This window comes from Agelaius phoeniceus, chromosome 2, assembly GCF_051311805.1.
Source record: "Agelaius phoeniceus isolate bAgePho1 chromosome 2, bAgePho1.hap1, whole genome shotgun sequence".
Classification (NCBI taxonomy): Eukaryota; Metazoa; Chordata; class Aves; order Passeriformes; family Icteridae; genus Agelaius; species Agelaius phoeniceus.
In genome coordinates, this window is record NC_135266.1 from 4873778 (window position 1) to 4892500 (window position 18723).

General features: G+C 43.8%; 1 protein-coding gene across 4 annotated transcripts in view; it reads right to left on the reverse strand.

The window, feature by feature from the left end:
- Window positions 1-2751: 2751 nt before the first annotated feature.
- The window catches only part of C2CD2 (C2 calcium dependent domain containing 2), a 40385-nt gene continuing 24413 nt past the window's right edge, over window positions 2752-18723 (reverse strand). Inside the window, exons 10-15 of one of the 4 annotated variants that reach the window (XM_077171112.1) lie at window positions 17683-17854; window positions 16748-16861; window positions 14303-14430; window positions 12903-13215; window positions 11138-11174; window positions 8243-8379 (exon numbers count right to left, since the gene is read on the reverse strand). In XM_077171112.1, coding sequence (XP_077027227.1) covers window positions 11149-11174; window positions 12903-13215; window positions 14303-14430; window positions 16748-16861; window positions 17683-17854 — 753 coding nt within the window. In that variant the 3' untranslated portion in view covers window positions 8243-8379; window positions 11138-11148. Of the gene's footprint in view, window positions 8380-11137; window positions 11175-12902; window positions 13260-14302; window positions 14431-16747; window positions 16862-17682; window positions 17855-18723 lie in introns of those variants that run through there. The other 3 variants (XM_054651575.2, XM_077171121.1, XM_077171116.1) reach the window with 3 other exon arrangements.

Genomic DNA, 18723 nt, shown 5'->3' on the forward strand with positions numbered 1-18723 from the left:
TATGATTCCTAAATCTCCCATTCTGTTGGTGCCCAGCCCTGCTGTACCTGCCAGCAGAAATCATTTAGGGGGGTTTAAACCTTCAGGTTATTCCACCACTCCAGGTGGTGGCCAGGGCAAGAAGCACACAGGCTTTTTGTATTCAAGCAAGATGCCCCAATTTTTTGCTCTGCTGGGAAGTGTTACCTGCAGTAGAGTCCCCCCAAAGCCTTATGCAGTGCTCCCTGTCACCATGGTGTGACTGTTCAGCCTTCACTGTCACAACACCACTGGGGATCAAAAGGTGGTGGGAAGCTGGCACCAGCTCTGTTTTCTCCAGGGAATGTGCTCTTCTCACATCTGGATACATCTTTAACAGCTGGAAATGGCCAGAGCCTTTCTCAGTTGTTACCTGTAGCCGTGATATTTTCTGAAAAATCCTTTCCTTAGGATTTTTTCTCCTGAGAAGCTGAGAGGCCTCAGGAACAAAATGTAACCAATGGTTATCTGCTGCTGTGGAATGCAACAGGTGCATCTGGGATTGGTCTCATGGGGTTGTTTCTAATTAATGGCCAATCACAGTCCAGCTGTCCAGACTGTCTCAGTCAGACACAAGCCTTTGTTATCATTCTTTTTCTATTCTTAGCCAGCCATCTGATGAAATCCTTTCTTCTATTCTTTAGTATAGTTTTAATATAATATATATAATAAAATAATAAATCAGCCTTCTGAAACATGGAGTCAACATTCTCATCTCTTCCCTCATCATGGGACTCCTGCAAACACCATCACAGTTACCCATCCCACAAACCCAAGTAGCAGTTTCAGAAGAGAAGTGTAGAGAGTGTTCTGAGAATGGGTCAGGCTGGAAGGGACCACAGTTGGTCACCAGGTCACATCTCCCTGCTCCAGCAGGGCCATCCCACAGCACACAGCACAGGGTTGTGTCCAGATATTCTGGAGTAATTCCAGCAAGGGAGACTCCACAGCCTCTCTGGACAATCTGTTCAGGGCTTGGTCATGGCACAGGGAAGTTCTGCCTCATGTGCAGGTGGAGCTTCTATGCATCAGTTTCTGCCCGTTCCTCTCATCCTGTGGCAGAGCCTGGATCCATCCCCTGGCCATCCCCCTTTAGCTATTTATACACATTAAAGAGGTCCCCTCTCTTCTTTAGACTGAACAGCCCCCGCTCCCTCAGCCTTTCCTCACAGCAGAGATGCTCCACTCCCTTCTTTTGTCACCCTCTCCTGGTCCTTTCCAGGAGCTCCTGGCCCTGCTGTGCTGAGGAGCCAGAGCTGGACACAGCAGCCAGAGGTGCCCCCAGGGCTGGGCACAGGGGCAGCATCAGCCCTGACCTGCTGGCAATGCCCATCCCAATGCACCCAAGGCAGCATGGCCATCCTGAACTGTCTTGTGGGAAACTGAAACAACGCAGCATTTGAATTTTCAAAATATTGTACTTGGCAAAACAGTGTTCATTTCAGGATGGGGAACCATTTGTTCTTTCAAAATGACACACCAGAAGTTTTGAATGACTACAGGAGTAGTAAGGGGAGTTTTTTTAAGGATCTAACTGCATGTACAAATTATTTTCTTTTTCAAGAAAAGGACTGAAGCTGACTGGTAGTTTTTGTATAGTCTGCTTTTACTTACTTTCCCTGTATATTTCAGTGCACACTCACATGGACTTCTGCCTGGTTTTCTCCAGCATCCAGCACACCAGAGGGGTTTATCCTACTTCCAGTGCATTCACTTTGTCACAATAAGTATAAATTAATTCACTATAGTTAACTGAACATTTACAATGCATATGAGTCTGGATCCTGCAGCTCCAAATTTTTTTTTTCAGCATTAACCTCAGACTGTGAAATTGCATCTTATGCCAGGGCTCACCTGAGTAGAGAGGTGAAAAATCGAATATCCTTTATATTATTGTTTAAGAATGAACTGGAGGGAAGAGTATGGTGCCACACTTGGAGCTACAGCCATTCCTGCTGTCCCTCTGACAGGTCTTGTCACTTTTGCTAATGTACAGGAATGGCATCACACAAGGTAAAAAAAAACTCACCACAGATTAGAGCAGGGAGGAAAAGGATGAAGGTTTGTTAATAGGAGACTATCAGGAAATTTGAGCTAAGCACTTCAATAATATGAAATAAACATGTGGGCACTAACTCCCAGTAAGGGAATGTAACATTTCCTCCTAAAAGAGGGTACAGCCCTCACCTTTGGAAGGGAAAAAGGAACGTTACTGTGGCTATTTCCACATGAATGTCTTTTATTTGTTTTGTTGGTTTTTCTGTTGTGGTAGTTTTAATGTTGGGGTTGGGTTTTTTCCCCTCAGCCTGGCAGGGCTTTGTGGCAGCAGTGATTTATAACATAACCTTTTCAGTAAAAGCATCACAAGGGAACCCAATTCCCAGGCTGTGCTCATTCTACTCATTCTAGTACTGGTGTCTTCCCCATAGGATCCAGGCCCTAAAACTCCCCCCCTTTGCCCCCTAATTTAGGATATTACAACAGAACTGAGGGAAAACTACTGAGTAACCACAATGAGCTCCACAATCCCTTCTGCCATTAGATTCCCTCCCCAATCTGTGTTTCAGGTGATTTCTCAAGCACCAAGGGGCTGCCTGATAGGCTGGGGTTATCAGGAACGAACTCTGCTCCTGAACAAACAGGTAAATGCTCTGTGTTAAGCAACAGGTCAAACTAGTGAAGGAGGGTAGAAAACCATCTGTTACACCTGGGTATGTAGGACAGCACACCACACAGAGACAATTGGCTTTTATTGTATGTACAGCAGGAGTTACTTCCTTAAAAAAATCCTCTTAGGTTTTTGTAGTGATATAATAAATCTGTACATCATAGATTTTATAATTGCACCAACTTGAGTTTATGTATGCACAGAAAGAAAAACACACCACAGAAGAAGTGACTATGACAGTTGATGCTAGGAAAAAAAAAAAGTTTTACCCCACCTGGAATAATACAGAGCATAATACATCATTGGGAAATACAGAGTTATAATACTGGAAAGACCTCAGATCATCCTTCCCAGCTATTTTCACACCATGCCAGCAGCACCTTGCATAGTAGCAGTTTGGATATCCTGAGTGAAGTGGTATTATTCACCCTTAACTTAAAGTAATCACCCTTGTTATATAATTAATCTGGAGTTGTTTGTCACCAAGGCTGAGGCTTAGCAATGTGCAGAAGCATATGCTGACTTTAAACACATGAATAAATCCACTTAGGTCCTGTTGAGGTCAGAGCATGAGGTCAGCTGTTCCCACTCACAACAGGAATGTCTTAGCCTGGAGCTATGGCACACTTAATTCTAGAAGCACTTCTCTCAAACCTCAGCTCTCCAAATCAAAGCCTGCAATAAACTCAACTGAAAAATCCAGGCAGCTCTCACCTTGCTCTGTGCAACACCCAGAGCTCCCAGACCTAAAATAGGCGTTAAAACAAGAGCAAGATTCTTATTTTGCTTCCCCATCCACATCTGGCAGCATTTTATGCTTTCAACTTTGCTTTTTCCTATGACGTTTTGCACATCAACAACAGCAGAACTCTGCAAGAAACAGAATTTCCAAAACAACAAAAAGTTTCCACTTGCAAAACACCTAGAACCAGCAAGGAGATGCAGTACCAGGAAATGCTGTAAAATTCCACTGATCCCCAAAACTGGTGTAATTGCCAGCCAGTTTCATCAAAAAAGCAGCACTGTAAATCCAGTCCTCTCAAGAGCAAGACAGCACAAGGTCTGTATGGCCTAAAGCCCCAACAGAAAGAGCAGGGAAAAAGAAAACCTGTCAGAAATCGTAAGAATAAAGCCCAGTATTTATGCCTGCACAGTGTATGACCTGTCCATAAAGCTGAAGAAGTTTGGCAAAGGTATTTTGCTTTCAAAATGCAATTTTTCCACCCTGGCATTCCTTCTGCCTCGGATTCCCAAGTTTCATATATTGTTAGGAGTGAAATGACTCTAATTTCTTCCTGGGTCAAGTGGGATATAAAATACCAATGACCTAGGGATAAAGCCTTCCCCTTCTCTTTAAAGTGACTTTGAAAGGGATCTCAATCATTTGAACAAAGTTTCTTAGCTTATATTCCCATTGGAGATATTAGGTAGTTTTATTGCTTTCATCTACAAAGAGTAATTCAATTCTTGTACTATTTGCTCAGTCAAAATTCACACTAAAGCTAAGACAAATGTTGGTGAGGATAGGGCTCGTCTCCATCGAGGCAAATTTAAACACCATAAAGCAAAAACAAACTACAAACACAAATTAAGAAGTTGCAGGTATGGGCAGAAAAATTCTTTAGAAAGGAACTGCTAGCCTTCATCTCTTAGTTTCATGAAAGAAATACCCATGCTTTCATTGCTGTACAGAACATCCAGAAACACAAAAGTGTAAGAAAAGGGACAAAAGGAATGAATATTTCATAGGTTGTTTCCAATCTACTGTTCTGACATCATGAAATTGCAAGACAGTAAACAAGAAGTGTTTGATGTAATAATATCATGTAAAGATTTTATCTACTGTTCAAGTGGGTAGTTATTAAAATTCTTTGTCATTTTAATAACTAGACATTTGAACAATGGACCAAATTACAAAACACAGAAGGTGTTTTGTTAAACAAAAACGACACAGGACACATCATGGTGTTATTTGTGCCAGTTGACAAATCCAGTCATTCTAACCCAAAACTGCAGTGTGGATCCTGCAGGTTGTGAGGATCCAGCTCACACTGACCCAAATACACAAGAAATGTACATCCTTAGATCTCCTGATCTTAAATGACAACCTAAGGAGGGGATGGGATTCATTATTGTGGGTCTTTGGGGTTGTCACAACTCAGTTGTCCCCTTGTGTTTAGTGCCTTAGTTTGTTTTTACAGCAGGACATAAATTATTTGCAGAGGAGTAAGAAGAGGTGAGAAACACACCCGCCAGATAGAGAGATCCAACATCAAACCAAACAATGTTTATTTTCCTGAGGAGTGAAGGCAAATAAAAAACCAGATTCCCTTTTTACACCAAATGCCTTGCTCTCCTTATCTGGAGAGTTCATTTTCTCTCAACACATGTGAGCCCAAACCTTCACACAGTTTGCAGTAAAGAATGTCCTTCATCCCCACCACTGAGACAAGCATTCAAGTGATCATCAAAACCTTAAGATGAACCAATTTGTTTCATGTGTATGCATTCTCTGGGGTAAATTACAAGAAAATCCTAGTGCTGTATCCTGCAAGTTACTCAGTGTTATTTCACTCTGTCCTACAGTACATGCTAAAGCTTCTGTAAATTAAAATCCCAGCTCAGTAATTTAAGAAAACTTCAAGTAATGCTATGTGCTGCTTCTACATTCCCAATTCCACAGCTCTTTGTTTTTAGGGTATGGATGTGCTACCCATGGAGCTCAGTTTCATTTGGATTTCTTGAATTTAGGGAACTGTTGTGGTTTTATCTTTCAGCAACAAAGACTGAGCATTTAACAATGGCAGGGACTTGACCCCACCCTGCCCCATAACACAAAGAATTCCTGGTAAAATCAAGAGAAAAAGTGTCTGTTGAGGGAACATGACATCAGGGGGTTTAATGCTCACACCATGAAACACTGTAGAACAAATGAAGAAACAAAATTTCTACTTTGTATTAAATTAGATATAAACAAAACTGTTCAGGCACATTCAGGCTGGACAAACCTGCATTACTGAACTGGGATTTCCAAGCACAATACAGCTCCAGAAGATCAATTTGTACCCAATTTTCAAAATACAGAACATTAAAATGCCTACAAGTGTTTTCATAACAAGCAGCATGCTTAAACGTACAACTATGTGATAGTCTGGTCTACTGTACTACCACAGTGATCTTAGGAGGTTACACATAAACAGTATTTTAAGCAGTTAAAAGATTTTGACCATTCACTTCTAATATTTTCTTGGTAAAAAAGAAACCAAACCTCCTCTACTTTGATATTGATTCACCAAGAGAACCTTGAATCTGTCAGAAATTTGAAATGTGTTTCTATTCTTCTGTAACTTTCTATTTTTGATGAATGCTTTAAGTTGAAAGCCCAAATATCTGCCAAAGTGTTGGACAGCTTAAAGGAGGAAAGGGGCCAGGGGAAAAATCACTGTTGGCAAAGTAGGCACAAGGTCTATCAACCATTCAGGTCAGTAATTTAGTTGGAATGATTGGATGTTTTTCTTGGCTGAAGAGAACAGGCTTGGTCCTTTGTCCTCAGCAGGAATGCAGATGATGGAAAAATACAGGTAAAGCATGAAAGATGGTACCTGTGAAATACTGACATTTTACTCTTCTTCACAGCCAAAATGAGAACTATGCCTTTGCTCCCATCAGTTTTTCATTTTAGATGAAAGGAGCCAGCTGCAATATTTAGCAAGGAAAAAAGGTTAAAAAACTCACCTGGCCATCCACTCAGCACATGACAACACTGGTAGATCTAGAAACTGAACTAAGGGAATTAATACTTTTTCAAAAGCTTCCTTCACAACTGTATATTTGAAGATCTCAGTAAGTGTTTGGCAAGTAAGACAAGTTTTCCAATGAAAAGCACTGAAGGGTTAACTATGCTCTACTCACCATTTACTGCTCTTAGCTTTGCACTTGATATGATGGTTTATGTACTTGTCTAACAAGCACTGGGGAGAAGGAATTAGAGCCCCTAAGATGAGTTTTTGCATCAGCAGTACAGTTTCTCACACAGGGAAGAAAAGCTACGTGTAAGATTTTACAAATATTTTGTTTGCATGTAGCTTCAAGTAGATTTAAACAAAACCACCCAAGTTCTGTGTTTTAAAGCGTAACTTTTTTTGAAGCAGAACATTAAACAATATGCTAGTATTGATATTTGCATAATTGATTGACTTATGGCTAATGTCAAAGGCATCTCTCCACCTCCACGGGCTGAGCAGTGATTATAGCAGGCTACAGTTATTACAGTAGGGTGTCTGAGTCAGCACTTTCCTTCTGCTTCTGAACACTCATCCCCTTCCAAATTACAGCACTAACTGCATCTGGGCCTCTTTTTTTTCCCCTTTCAGACTAGAAAAATCAGTTGCTACTGTTGCAGGCTGTAGAGAGGGAACACAGTGGTGTTTTCTCTCTCTGTAGAGGTTCAGTCACATAAACTGGGTGTGAGGTTTCAGTTCAGAGCTCTCCGTTGATGTAAATCAGGTGATCACATTTGGGTCCTTCCTACAGGATCAGTCAGGCTGGAAGTCACAGTGGGTCCCTGGTGCCACCTCCCTGCTCCAGCAGGGCCATCCCAGAGCACAGGGCACAGGGCTGGGTCCAGATGGCTCTGGAATATCCCCAGGAGGAGCCCCCAGAGCCCCTCTGGGCTCTGCTCAGGGCTGGGCACTGCCCAGGGCAGAAGTTGTGCCTCCTGTGCAGGGGAATTGCTGGGCTCAGGCCCTGCCCGTGGCTCTGGGGCCATTGCTGGGCCTGGAGCAGAGCCTGGGCCTGCTCTGACCTCTGCACACAGGGACAGCCAGGGACAGACACAGGGACAGACACAGGGACAGCCAGGGATAGACCCAGGGACAGACACAGGGACAGACACAGGGACAGCCAGGGACAGACACAGGGCCAGACACAGGGCCAGACCCAGGGCCAGGCAGGGCTGAGGCCCCTCTCTCTCCCTGGGGCTCCTCTCCAGGCTGAGCAGCCCCAGCTCCCTCAGCCTTTCCTGGGCACGGAGCTGCTCCAGGCCCTTGCTCAGCTCCAGGAGCTCCTGGCCCTGCTGTGCTGAGGAGCCAGAGCTGGACACAGCAGCCAGAGGTGCCCCCAGGGCTGGGCACAGGGGCATTACCTGCTGGAAATGCTCTTCCCAGTGCACCCCAGGACATGAGGTGACTTCTTGGTCTCCACCTGCACCATTCTTCATCCTCCCTCCTTTTCCAGAAGAAACCACACACTCCTCCAAAAGCTGGACACATTCAGCACTGGTCGTATTTGGAGGAGCGACTTCATCATCAGAGAGAAAAAGCATTTTGGAAAAATAAACCAAAAAGACCACTGTTAACAGTGAACATCCTTTTATGCAAGCCATCAGCCATATTTGTATTCTCTAGGACTGCTCTGTAAACAAGTGCTCAAGGGGTGAGCAGGAATCCCATCGGAGAGGGTTTGGGTTCATAGGTACGGCTCTCCTGAGGCCCCGTTCAGTTTGCTCTTGCTCTTGTTCCTGGAAAGGAGCTTCTTGCTGAGGATTCTGGACAGTGTCCCCCCCTTCTTGCGGCCCTCCTCTGCCAGGGGCTGCTGCAGGAACACCAGGTCATTGTGGGACTGGCTCATCCCCGGGTCCTTCTGGTGGTGCTGCCGGCGGAAAAACAGCTTGGCGCTTTTCTTCAAAATCCCACCTGTGCAGGGAAAAAGGGGCAGGACACTTTAGACAGAACAGGCTGCTGTCCTCTTGAAACTCAGCTTGAAGTGCAGCACGAGTGAGAAAAGCTGATCCTCTAAATTAAGGCTCCTTCCTTCCACTTAGTTCCTAATGCTCCTCTGGAGGCCACGCCAGTGCTCATACACACATGCACAGCACTGGGGTGGGTTGTACCCTGGGCTCTCAAGTGTCACAGAGGCACAACCAATCTTTCCAACCAGTAAAGTAGAAAGGATTTTATAAAATGAAGGAAAGAGAGGAAATAATGTTACTCTTTGTTGTTTCAGAGATCAAAGGAGGTGAAGATCAGCCTGTGAGGCACCATGTGAAGCAAATTTTAATTTGAGGTGCAGGACAGCAGTACCTGGCAGTAAACACATGTGCAGTGGTTGTGTACAAGCCAGGCAGCAGGTGTTCCATACAAATTCAGCAGCACCCCCCAGAGTAACACTCACAAAGCATTTGCTGTCTAAAACCCTGTTAGGAATAGCAATGCACTTCAAGCAGATTAAAAATAATATTACATCTGTTTCCAACAGGTTCAGAAGTCTGCCCAAATCCCTCCTGTGGTAAATTAAGTTGCTTTATTTTGCCGTGTTCCTTCCTCTGACCCCCTGTCAAACCCAGCATGCAGCCAAGGCAATTGCAGCTGTTATCTCACCAGGGACTCATGCTGCCAACAGCAGCTATCACTACTCCTCTCTTTGCAAGCTTGGGCTGTTTTTGCAGCCATTCTGCCAAATTCCACCCTCCCTCTCCATGTGTGCCTGCTGTGCAGCTGGCAGGGACACTGCTCCAGGCTACCAGCAACACTCAGCCTGGCTGGGACATCAGCTCTGTGTTAAAATAGCATCAGTTTTGTATGGAATTGGTAGGGCTGCTGTCCCAGGTGGCAAGAGCTCGTTTGAACAGAGGAGGACCCAGGTGACAAGCCAGCACAGGAGCTTCTGGCAGTCAGAATTGGGAGTGGGGACAGTCACCTCCCTGGCAGAGTTTCCACACCCCCTCCCTGCACCACTATCAGGTTTCCTGATCCGTTCCAGCTTCAGCTATTAATTCCTGTCATGGCGTGGTCCTGATTCTGCTTTTCCTCCCACTGCAAATGGACACAAAAAGCAACACACAGTGCAGCTCTTTCATGGGACACTGCCACAGCTAGAATTAAATGTTTGTCCCCTGAGGACCTGCCAAGGCCTCTGTGTCACTTTGCACACAGTGACAGCTGCAGAACAGGTATTTCATGGCAGCCAGATGCTGCTTTGTGCACACCAAAGCAGTCATAAACGTGTACATGGGTTTATTACTGTGTACTTTAAGGGCTAGGCACTCAGCACCTGGGAGGATATTCAAACATGTTTTTTTCTGGCAGCTGCTGAGACTCTCCCCACAACGGGCACAATGGGATGGGAAGCAGAAATCAGCTGAAAGCAACCAGAACTCGTGGATTTGAATCTTGACTGCTCTCCCATCAGCCTCTGACTGATCTTTCTGGCAAGGCAGTACCACTTCAAGCTGTGATCAGCAGCACAAAAGCAGCAGTGTTCCACCCCAGGACAGTGACAGCTGCTGATGTGCAGAGGCTGGGGGATGCAGAGGCCTCACTGCTGTGCAGCTCCTGTTTGAGCAGGCAGCTGTTCTGCCCAGCAGCCCTGGAACACAAGGGTTTATCCCTGAGCAGATTTTTAGTCCCATCCATTCTGTCATTCAGATTTTCTACACAAGGAAACAGCACCTGACTAAGAATGCTCCAAAAATTGTGCCGGTGGCCTGGGACAACTCCCTGCAGCTGAAAATCCGTGGGCAGCACTTCCCTGGGAGCAGCACAGGCTCAGCACAAGCAGCACCCCTGACACAAGAGCTCCCTGGAGCTCAGCCTCTGCTGCCTGGAAGCTTGCCACGTGCCCAGCAGTGTGCAGCCAGCTTGGAGCATGCTGCCTGGCAGTGGCTGTGGCTGCTGTGCAGACATGCAGCCCTGGGAGGAGGCAGGGCAGCAGCCTGGCAGTGCCCATGCTGGCTCATGTGCTGGTTCATGTGCTGTTTGCATGCTTATTCCTCCACTTCAACGGGATCCATGTGCCAGCCCTGCCCCCAGCAGCAGGAGATGAGCAGAGAGCACTACATGAACTCACTGCACTGATGTGGGGTGGTCTGAAAATGCTTGTGGGGGGTGGGATCACTTCTGAATCTCATTTGTGCTAATGGAGGAAGATTTCCTTCCACATCTACAAGGATACCAACAGAGATGGCTTTCCATTCCTTCCCAACTTCCAAAAGAGTTTTCATACAGGTGGTTTTCTAAAAAGCTGCTGATTTTGTAAATACCTGCTGAGATTGTGGTAGCTCTGTAAATTAAGCCAGAAAAGTTGAATCTAAACATCTATAAGCAGCAGGTTTTGAAATAAGTTTTGTTTGTATGTATATCCAGTTATGGGGTCACACATGGTTTGGCATGAGCAGATTTTGACTGATGTAGAGCATCCCTCCAAGGTTTCCTTGGTGCCCTCTCTGTGTGACCCTCCTGCACAGCACAACCACCAAAAAGATGATTTGTCACAGCAGACTGGTCTGCTAAGACACCTGAGCACAGGAAGGTAATTTTGGAAGGAGAAAAGGAATGGATAGGGGAAGAAGAAAATGGGTGTCAAACTAATTTTTGCTTCAGTTTTTACAATGAGGTTCTCATTGTAAAGCTACGTTTTCTTAGGGATAAAAAAAAAGAGACAAAAATAACTTACTGTGTAGGTAATTAATTCTGGCTGGCATAGCAGTCATCTTAAGTTTATAAAAGGGAACGGGTAAGAAAGAGGAAGTCAGAAAGGTAAAAAAACAAACAAACAAAAATATGCAAGAGTAAAAAAAAGTGCTAGCTTTAAGACATTAACACACACAAAAGGCTTTTCAAAGCAGATGGGGTTTTGTTTGGGTTTTTTGCCGTGTTTGGGTTTTTTTGTTGTGGCATTTGCGGTTTTATTTGTGGTGGGGTTTTTTGTTGTTTGTTTTTTTTAAGGGAAAGCATTTGACAAACAGAAGCCTTGAACTATTCACAGCTCACTGAAGGCAGGGGGATTGAAATGTTTTCCCATCTTACTCCATAAAAGCTACTCATCTGTGACAAAGCAGAGATTCAAGACTTCTACAAAGACATCTGTGTATAATGAAAGGGATTTGAGCCAGTTTTTTTCAAGTATTTTTTCAAGATGATACAACTCTCTCCGAGATATTTTGCAGTTTTTAGCAGTCTTATGCTGAGTTGTGTGAAAAGGATCTCTAGAAGCTTCATCTCTTTGCACAGGGAAACACAAAACTAGACAACTCACAAATTTCCACTTTCTTGCTTTAGAATAACATGTTAAAGAAGAGTCCAGAGGTCTGTAGTTTCTCACACAGATTCCTAAACTTTTCCAGGCTCCAAAATGAGCCAAATCCCTTGACAGCTAACCCACTCCCCTCACCCCAAACACACCCAAGGCTTTCCAGTGCCCGGGCACGTGTGTGACAGGGATTGTTGCTGTTCCCTCCTGATCTCCCATGTGGAGCAGTCCAGCTGTGGGAAGGCCAGAGAGCTCCAAGGGAGGGTCCTGACAAAGAGCTCCAGTGTCTGCCCTTGGGTGAGGGGGGTGAAAATCCAGTAAAACAGGGAGGTTTTGTAGTGAGCCATTTCCCAGGATCTCTGGGCGAGGAAAGGATAGAAAATAATAAAGCAGAGAGGGATGGGTATGAGTGAAAAGCACAGTGTTTTTTGCAACTTTAAGGTGCAACCTGTGTGCCTGTTTGGGGCCCAGTCCACTGCACTGGCCCTTTTGTAAGACTTCCTAATAGCCCCTGTGTTTACCACAAACCAGTGCTCAGAGGTTACTGGATTTACCAAGAAAACACAAAAGAACCCTAAGACATTTTCAAACTGCAGCTATTCAGGTTTGCAACTACACCTAAGCAAAATGATCTGATAACTTTACTTAGTTCTTAAATTAACTTTTATTCCATTTTCTTTAGCAAGTGATGCATTAATGAAATGAGTGAAAAGGGGGAATCTGTCCAGCAGGCAGTTTCTCTTCAGCTGTGGTGCTTCCCTGAACACACACTTTAGTGAGGGCAGGGCAGCCTTGTGCTCAGAGAGGTGAAGGGGAAGAGGAATAGATTGGAAAGCAAGAGTGGATCCCTGCCATCTTCACCCTGCTAATGGGGCTGGCAATACAGGGCAAGTCCTGGGTTACAAGGACACAGTTTTCCTTGAGGAATTGATAACATGACTAGTGATTTGTCTCCCAAATAACTGAGTTGGGTGTAATGAGCTGCCAGCTTCTAAGGGTGAGCTGTTTCCTTGTGGAGGGGAGGGTAAGAGAGCCTGACTGGCTCAGAGAGCTGAAAGCAGAACAGCTTCAACCACCACCACAATCACAAAGACTCTGAAGGACAAAAAAAATCAATAAGAAAGGATGAACTACTGCAGGCAATTACACAGAGAAAGCAGTCACTGAAGTGGAAGTGAGGATCATGTACCTTTAGATTTTTTCATGCTCCCAGTTTCTGAAACACTTAATGAGCTCCCAGATATTTCTTCAGAGGTCTGGTCTAAGAGGGTGCTGGTGTCCCACTGCTGGCTGCCATTCTCCAAACCCCAGGTCTTGTGGGTGCTTTGCTGTGGCTCGGTGCCAGGGACTCTTTCTGAAGCATCCAGTGACTGCTTTTTATCAGAGGTGAGTTTTGCAACATTTTCCTCCACAGTGGGTGGATCTGCTTCCCTGCAGGAGCTGTCCATGGCTGCAGCATAGTCCATCATCAGTGAAGCTTCACTGTCCTGAGATAAAGAGGTCTGCCCAGTGGAAATAAGAGACAACACTGACACGAGTCATCCTGCTGGAGAAAAACAAACCTCCCTGCAGGAGTTATTTTAACTCTTTACACTTGCATTGCTCAGGACCATCAGCAAGCCACCTGAAGCTTCCTTAGCTCTACTAAAGGAGAGGAGCATTTAGCAAAGCTTTAATCATGTTGCAAAGTCCAAATGAGTGAAAAAATCAATTAAGGAAATGCATTCTACTTATCCCTGGCCCCACTACAAATAACCCCCATATGTGCTGGTGTAATGAAGTGTCAGCATTTCTTTTGGTCATTCTAAGAAAATTAACATCAAAGCATTTCATCTTGTCTCATTGTTTGCCCTCCCTCTGGAACAGAGACCAGAGAACCAGAGATTTTTCAGAGGGTTTTAACAGCTTTGAAAAAAAGTATAAAAATCTTCCATACTTTTTCAGTGCATCTTCCCTACATGAGTGAAACACAGAATATAAAGAATATAAAACTTGAGGCAGAGTATCTAAATTATTGTACTTTAAAAAAAGGCCCAAAACGATGCAGCTTAAATATAACATGTGGCTCCAGATTGGCACTGGATTGTTGAAAATCTCTGTGGTATTGTATTAATGTTTCAAAATTAAAGGTGCTATTCCTTTAGATATATATATATATATATATGTGTGTGTGTTTGTGTGTGTGTGTGTGTATTTCCTTACATTCACAGGCTACACTTGATATTTAGAGTGAAAACATCCCTGCTTGCCTGTTTCAGCTCTTACCTTCAATATGAAATTAGCTTTGTCCTCTTACAATACATTCTTGTTTTATATACATATTTTATATGTACCTCTTCTCACCTAAATTGATTTCCCCAAATCCCTAACACCACCCCAATCCAAGGACACAGTGCATTTTAGTCAGGCTGTCCAATCTAACCATCAGCACCCAACACCCCTATCTGGCTGAGCTTGAAACAGTCACAGAAATAACCTGGCACACAAATCTGATCCTGCAGGGACACAGAAGCCCTGTTAGCACTGCAGTCAGTGCAGAAAAGGCTTTCCAGAGCTAAGCATGAACTCTGAGTGTATTTTCTGCTCTACCTTGGACACCCCTGATATGATAATGGTGCTTTTCTTCCGAGGGGACTTCAGCTTCTGCTTGGCAGACTGGCTCAGCTGCCGAATGGCCGCCTCTGCCACGGGGTCGGTGCCGTTCAGTACCAGCAGCTCTGCAAAGAAAGGAGCATTTCAGAGGGGCAAGGAAACAGGAAAAAAAACAGAGCAGAGACAGCCAGAGCTTGTCCTTGATTTAAAATGCACAGAAATGGCATCAACACCATAAATTTGCCAATTCACCACCCAGCGAGTCGGTGCTGTTCTTTCCTTCCTGGCACCTATTTTTGGAGAAAAGGTACCAAAATGGCATTTACAAACCCCTTCCATGAGAACAAAGGAGGTTCTGGAAGCCTGGACAAAGCACCCCATTACTTCAATCGTGTTGAAATAATGGAGTAGGTGCTGTTCTTTCCCTCCTGGCACTTATTTTTGGAGAAAAGGTACCAAAATGGCATTTACAAACCCCTTCCATGAGAACAAAGGAGGTTTCAATGCATTGCTGCCCTGTGGTGACAGTAGGGACATCATTATTTATCCCAGTCATGAAAAACCATAGTTCTAACATGGTACAAGGCTGGCACATGGTGCTACTTCCTCAGGTAGCTTTTTTGTTATTTTGCTGCTTTTCCAGATCTCCCTGATCAGTATTTCCAGTTTTGCTAAGGCACTGTGATATGGAGGGGAAGGCAAAGTAGCTGCCTCCAAATCCTGTAAAGTGCACTCCCTTTTCCCCTCCAACCACTGCACAGGAATATAAAATCTTCTGTACAAAATGCTCTTTACTGACAAACACAAGTTTATTTTTAAGCATGGGCCCTTCTGGCATCTAGGACATGAATACACATTAATCAAATTCATCAAGCTCAGGAACAAACAAGGCTAAGGAAGTCAACAAGATAAAAATCCCCATGTTTAATTGCCTGAGGTGGACTTTTCTGGCAAGAGTTTTAACAACAACAAAAAGAATAGAGGAAGGAATAGCACCAGTGTTAACTAAATTGAGCAGTGCCTTTTGTACTGTGACAGTAATGTAAGAAAAGATGAAGCCTAGAATTAAGAATATGTGTGCATGTCTGCACACTCATCTCAAACCTTGACTTTTCCATCTCCCCAGCCCCTGCATTAATTCTTATTATTGCCATCACTCAGAACTATGGCACAGACACAGCATCTTTTCCAGGGTGCTTGCTGCTATTTTGCCATGATGTTTGTAATAACTTTTACCTAAGTTGCTGCCATACCCAAAAGCTCCTTTGTATTTCTTTCATTTGGCTTTTGTTTGAATGAGTAATTCTTCCTGCAATCCTGTATAAACACTTCACAGAAATCTCCTTGCACTCCCAATAAAAACATTGTCCATAACAATATGGAATAAGCTGTCTCCAGGTGGATTTTCCAGTAAGTGTTTTGTGTCTTTAATATCATAAACACTTCAGAGAGGCAACTCAGAAATCTTGCACTATCTTAACATTTCCCAAATTGATGTAGTAATACCACACTGCTTCAAGGTGTCAGAGAATTTCTTACCCTAGAGATGGGAAAAGATCCAAGTGCTCTTACAGCTATTCATGCTTACTGCTTCTTGCCCTTCCCCACATTTGTTGGCTCACACAATTCTGTCTCAGAAAGCTGCTGACAGTGCCAGGAGCAGCCCAGATCATCTCCAGGTTGTGCATTCCCCACTCAGACCTGTACAAAGCCAACTGAACTCCACAGCAGGTGCCACTGGCAGCCACCCTGGGTCACATCTGTCACTACTCCTGCCCACAGAGCCACTGAAAGGTTCAGTGGTGCCCACACACAGGAGTGAAAAATGTGCTGAAGATTCAGAGCTGCATCTTGAAAAGGTAAATTCTCCAGAGACAAAATCAGGTTTATATACAATTCAAAGTGAATTTATAATTATTGTCAATGTCACCTGACTCTCTGAAAGAATTTCAGCTGTATCCAGGTGACTTAGGAAGGAGGACATATGGGCACAGCAAGCCCAAAAAAGCCCAGTGGCTGGGCTAGTAAGAGAACTGAGTCTTCAGTCCAGCCTCTGCCTTCTCTTCAGACACAGGGGACCCAAATGTGCATGCCACAGGGTTTTAGTTTAGTGCAGCATCCCCTATGCCTTTATAAAAGGAGGCATCTTTCATTCAAAAGTAAGAGAAAATACTTCTTTTGGCTTTCCTGCAGCCTCCTCCCCTCTCCAAACCACAGCTCATTGTTATTTATTCAAAACCAGTAATTTAAATTGCCAATTAAAACCAGACTTTTACTGCAAGGCTGCCATAGCCCAAACCACAGTGCTTTGTAACAAAAACACCCCAGTGCTGCTGACAGGCAGCAGCCACATGGGCTGGCTGTCATTTTAACAGGGTCACATTAATCCCACGTGCAGAACAGAGAAATGTTCTCCTTAGCAGCCCCAAACATTTTTATTACCTGTATCTGAAGATGACAAAGTTTTGCTGACTGGAGCACCATGAGAATGGAGAGCTTCAACAATGAAATCCTTTTCAGTCACCTTTACTTTAACTGGAGTTTTCACAGGAGAATCTGAGGACCAAGTTTTTTGGTTATTTGAACTGGTCAAGACATTTTTTATTGTGTTAGTAAGAATTTATTACACCAGTTATGCCTGTTCAAATCGTGTTTGAGAAAACTGTTTAACAGAAATTCTCAACACATGTTTTGTGGTAAACCTGACCCTAAAAGGCCAGTGAAGTGTGAGAATTTTTGAAAACATTTTAAAATTTTTAAAAATGAAGTGTGAGAATTTTTGAAAACATTTTAAAATTTTTAAGCATTTTTAAATGTTTAAAAAATGAAAGAATGTTTTAAAACATTCCACTGTAACACATTAGACTACACCCACTTAAATAAAAGATTTGCTTTAACAACTTAAAAGGACACAGATCTTTGTGATGCTTCACAGCAAGACTGTTAACAGGTTTTACTTTTATAATTTTCCCAAGAAAAATTGGAAAATCTGCTCCTGGAGGACATGCTGAAAAGTATTTTTGTCACCAGGTAACACCAAGCTTCATCAGAGATGATAACACAGATCAGGGTTAGAAGGCACAGGATGGTTTGTTATCTGCAAACCTCTGATACATTTGTCCTGTGAAAAACCATCCACCAAAATCCAGCCCTTCTACATTATCACACCATGGTGAAGATTTACAGAATTAAAAGAAATATTAACTGTTCTTCTTGTAAGAAACAAGTTTTGATGAAAATTAAAATCCTGATTCTGGAGAGTACGAACAACAACCCCACTCCAACACATCAGAGAACTCTGGAATTGGTGCTTCCCTGCCATCCCAGCCCCCAGTGCTTCTCCTGGTGCCCCTGGAGGAAGATCTGGAGGTGCTGACCTGTGGTCAGGGGGGAGGATCTCCCTTCCAGACGAGGTTTGGTTCTCACAGCAGTGACAGTGGTGACCACAGTCCCACAGGGCATCACAGTGCGGTCCTTCTCGATCTTGGTGGCCAGCACTGGAGAGGAGACCTGCCTGGCCTTCACTTCACTGGGCTCTATAAAAGAGAACTGAGGAGACAAAAAAACACCACCTCAGAAGCACAGTCAGGCAAGGAGGACTCTATTTCTGGTACTCCGTTTAGGTTTTTGCTGAGCCAAATTCAAGAGTTAATTCTTTCAATAAGACACTGCTGGAATCTGAAATGCAGGGAAGTCTCAGAACTTTGGGCCTGGAAGCCAAAGCTTAGAATTAAAAACAGGATTTGATCTGAGACCTTGGAAAAGGCTTCCAAACTTAGGTGCTAGAAGTGAGAATGCGGATTTATAGTTTGAAGCAGAGATATGTTAAGTTGAGGAAAGTTTAGAGTTTTAAAGATATAGAAAAAATAAAAGTAGTTACAAAAGTAAACAAGGAGTTAAGAATGCAGCACTGTAGGTTTGTGTCTAATAACATGATTAGTTAAGAAAGCTTACACTGTAGCATGGGTCCATAAGATGAAATATTTAAGGACTGGTTCAAAAACATAAATATCCTTGTTGGCAGTGTTTTATTGGTCAATAAACCCTTAAAAGGATTTATTTTATTTTGTAACAAGGGGTCCTGTGACCTTCTGAACCATGCAGTAAAGATGTGATCCAAACTCACCCTTCCTGTCTATGTAGAAGATAAGAAAAATAAACCCCATCATTTAAAACAACTCAGAGGTCCTGTCTCTAAATCATTCAAAATTCCTTCCAAAATCCCATAAGACACAAACACCCTGCAATCAGAACAGGCTGCTCTGACTCAGCCACAAGCCCAAGCATGAGATCACAGAATCACAGAATAATGAGGCTGGAAGAGACCTCTGAGATCATCGAGTTCAACCCATGCCCTAACACCTCAACCAGACTATAGCACCCAGTGCCATGGATGGGCTTTTTTTAAACACATCCAG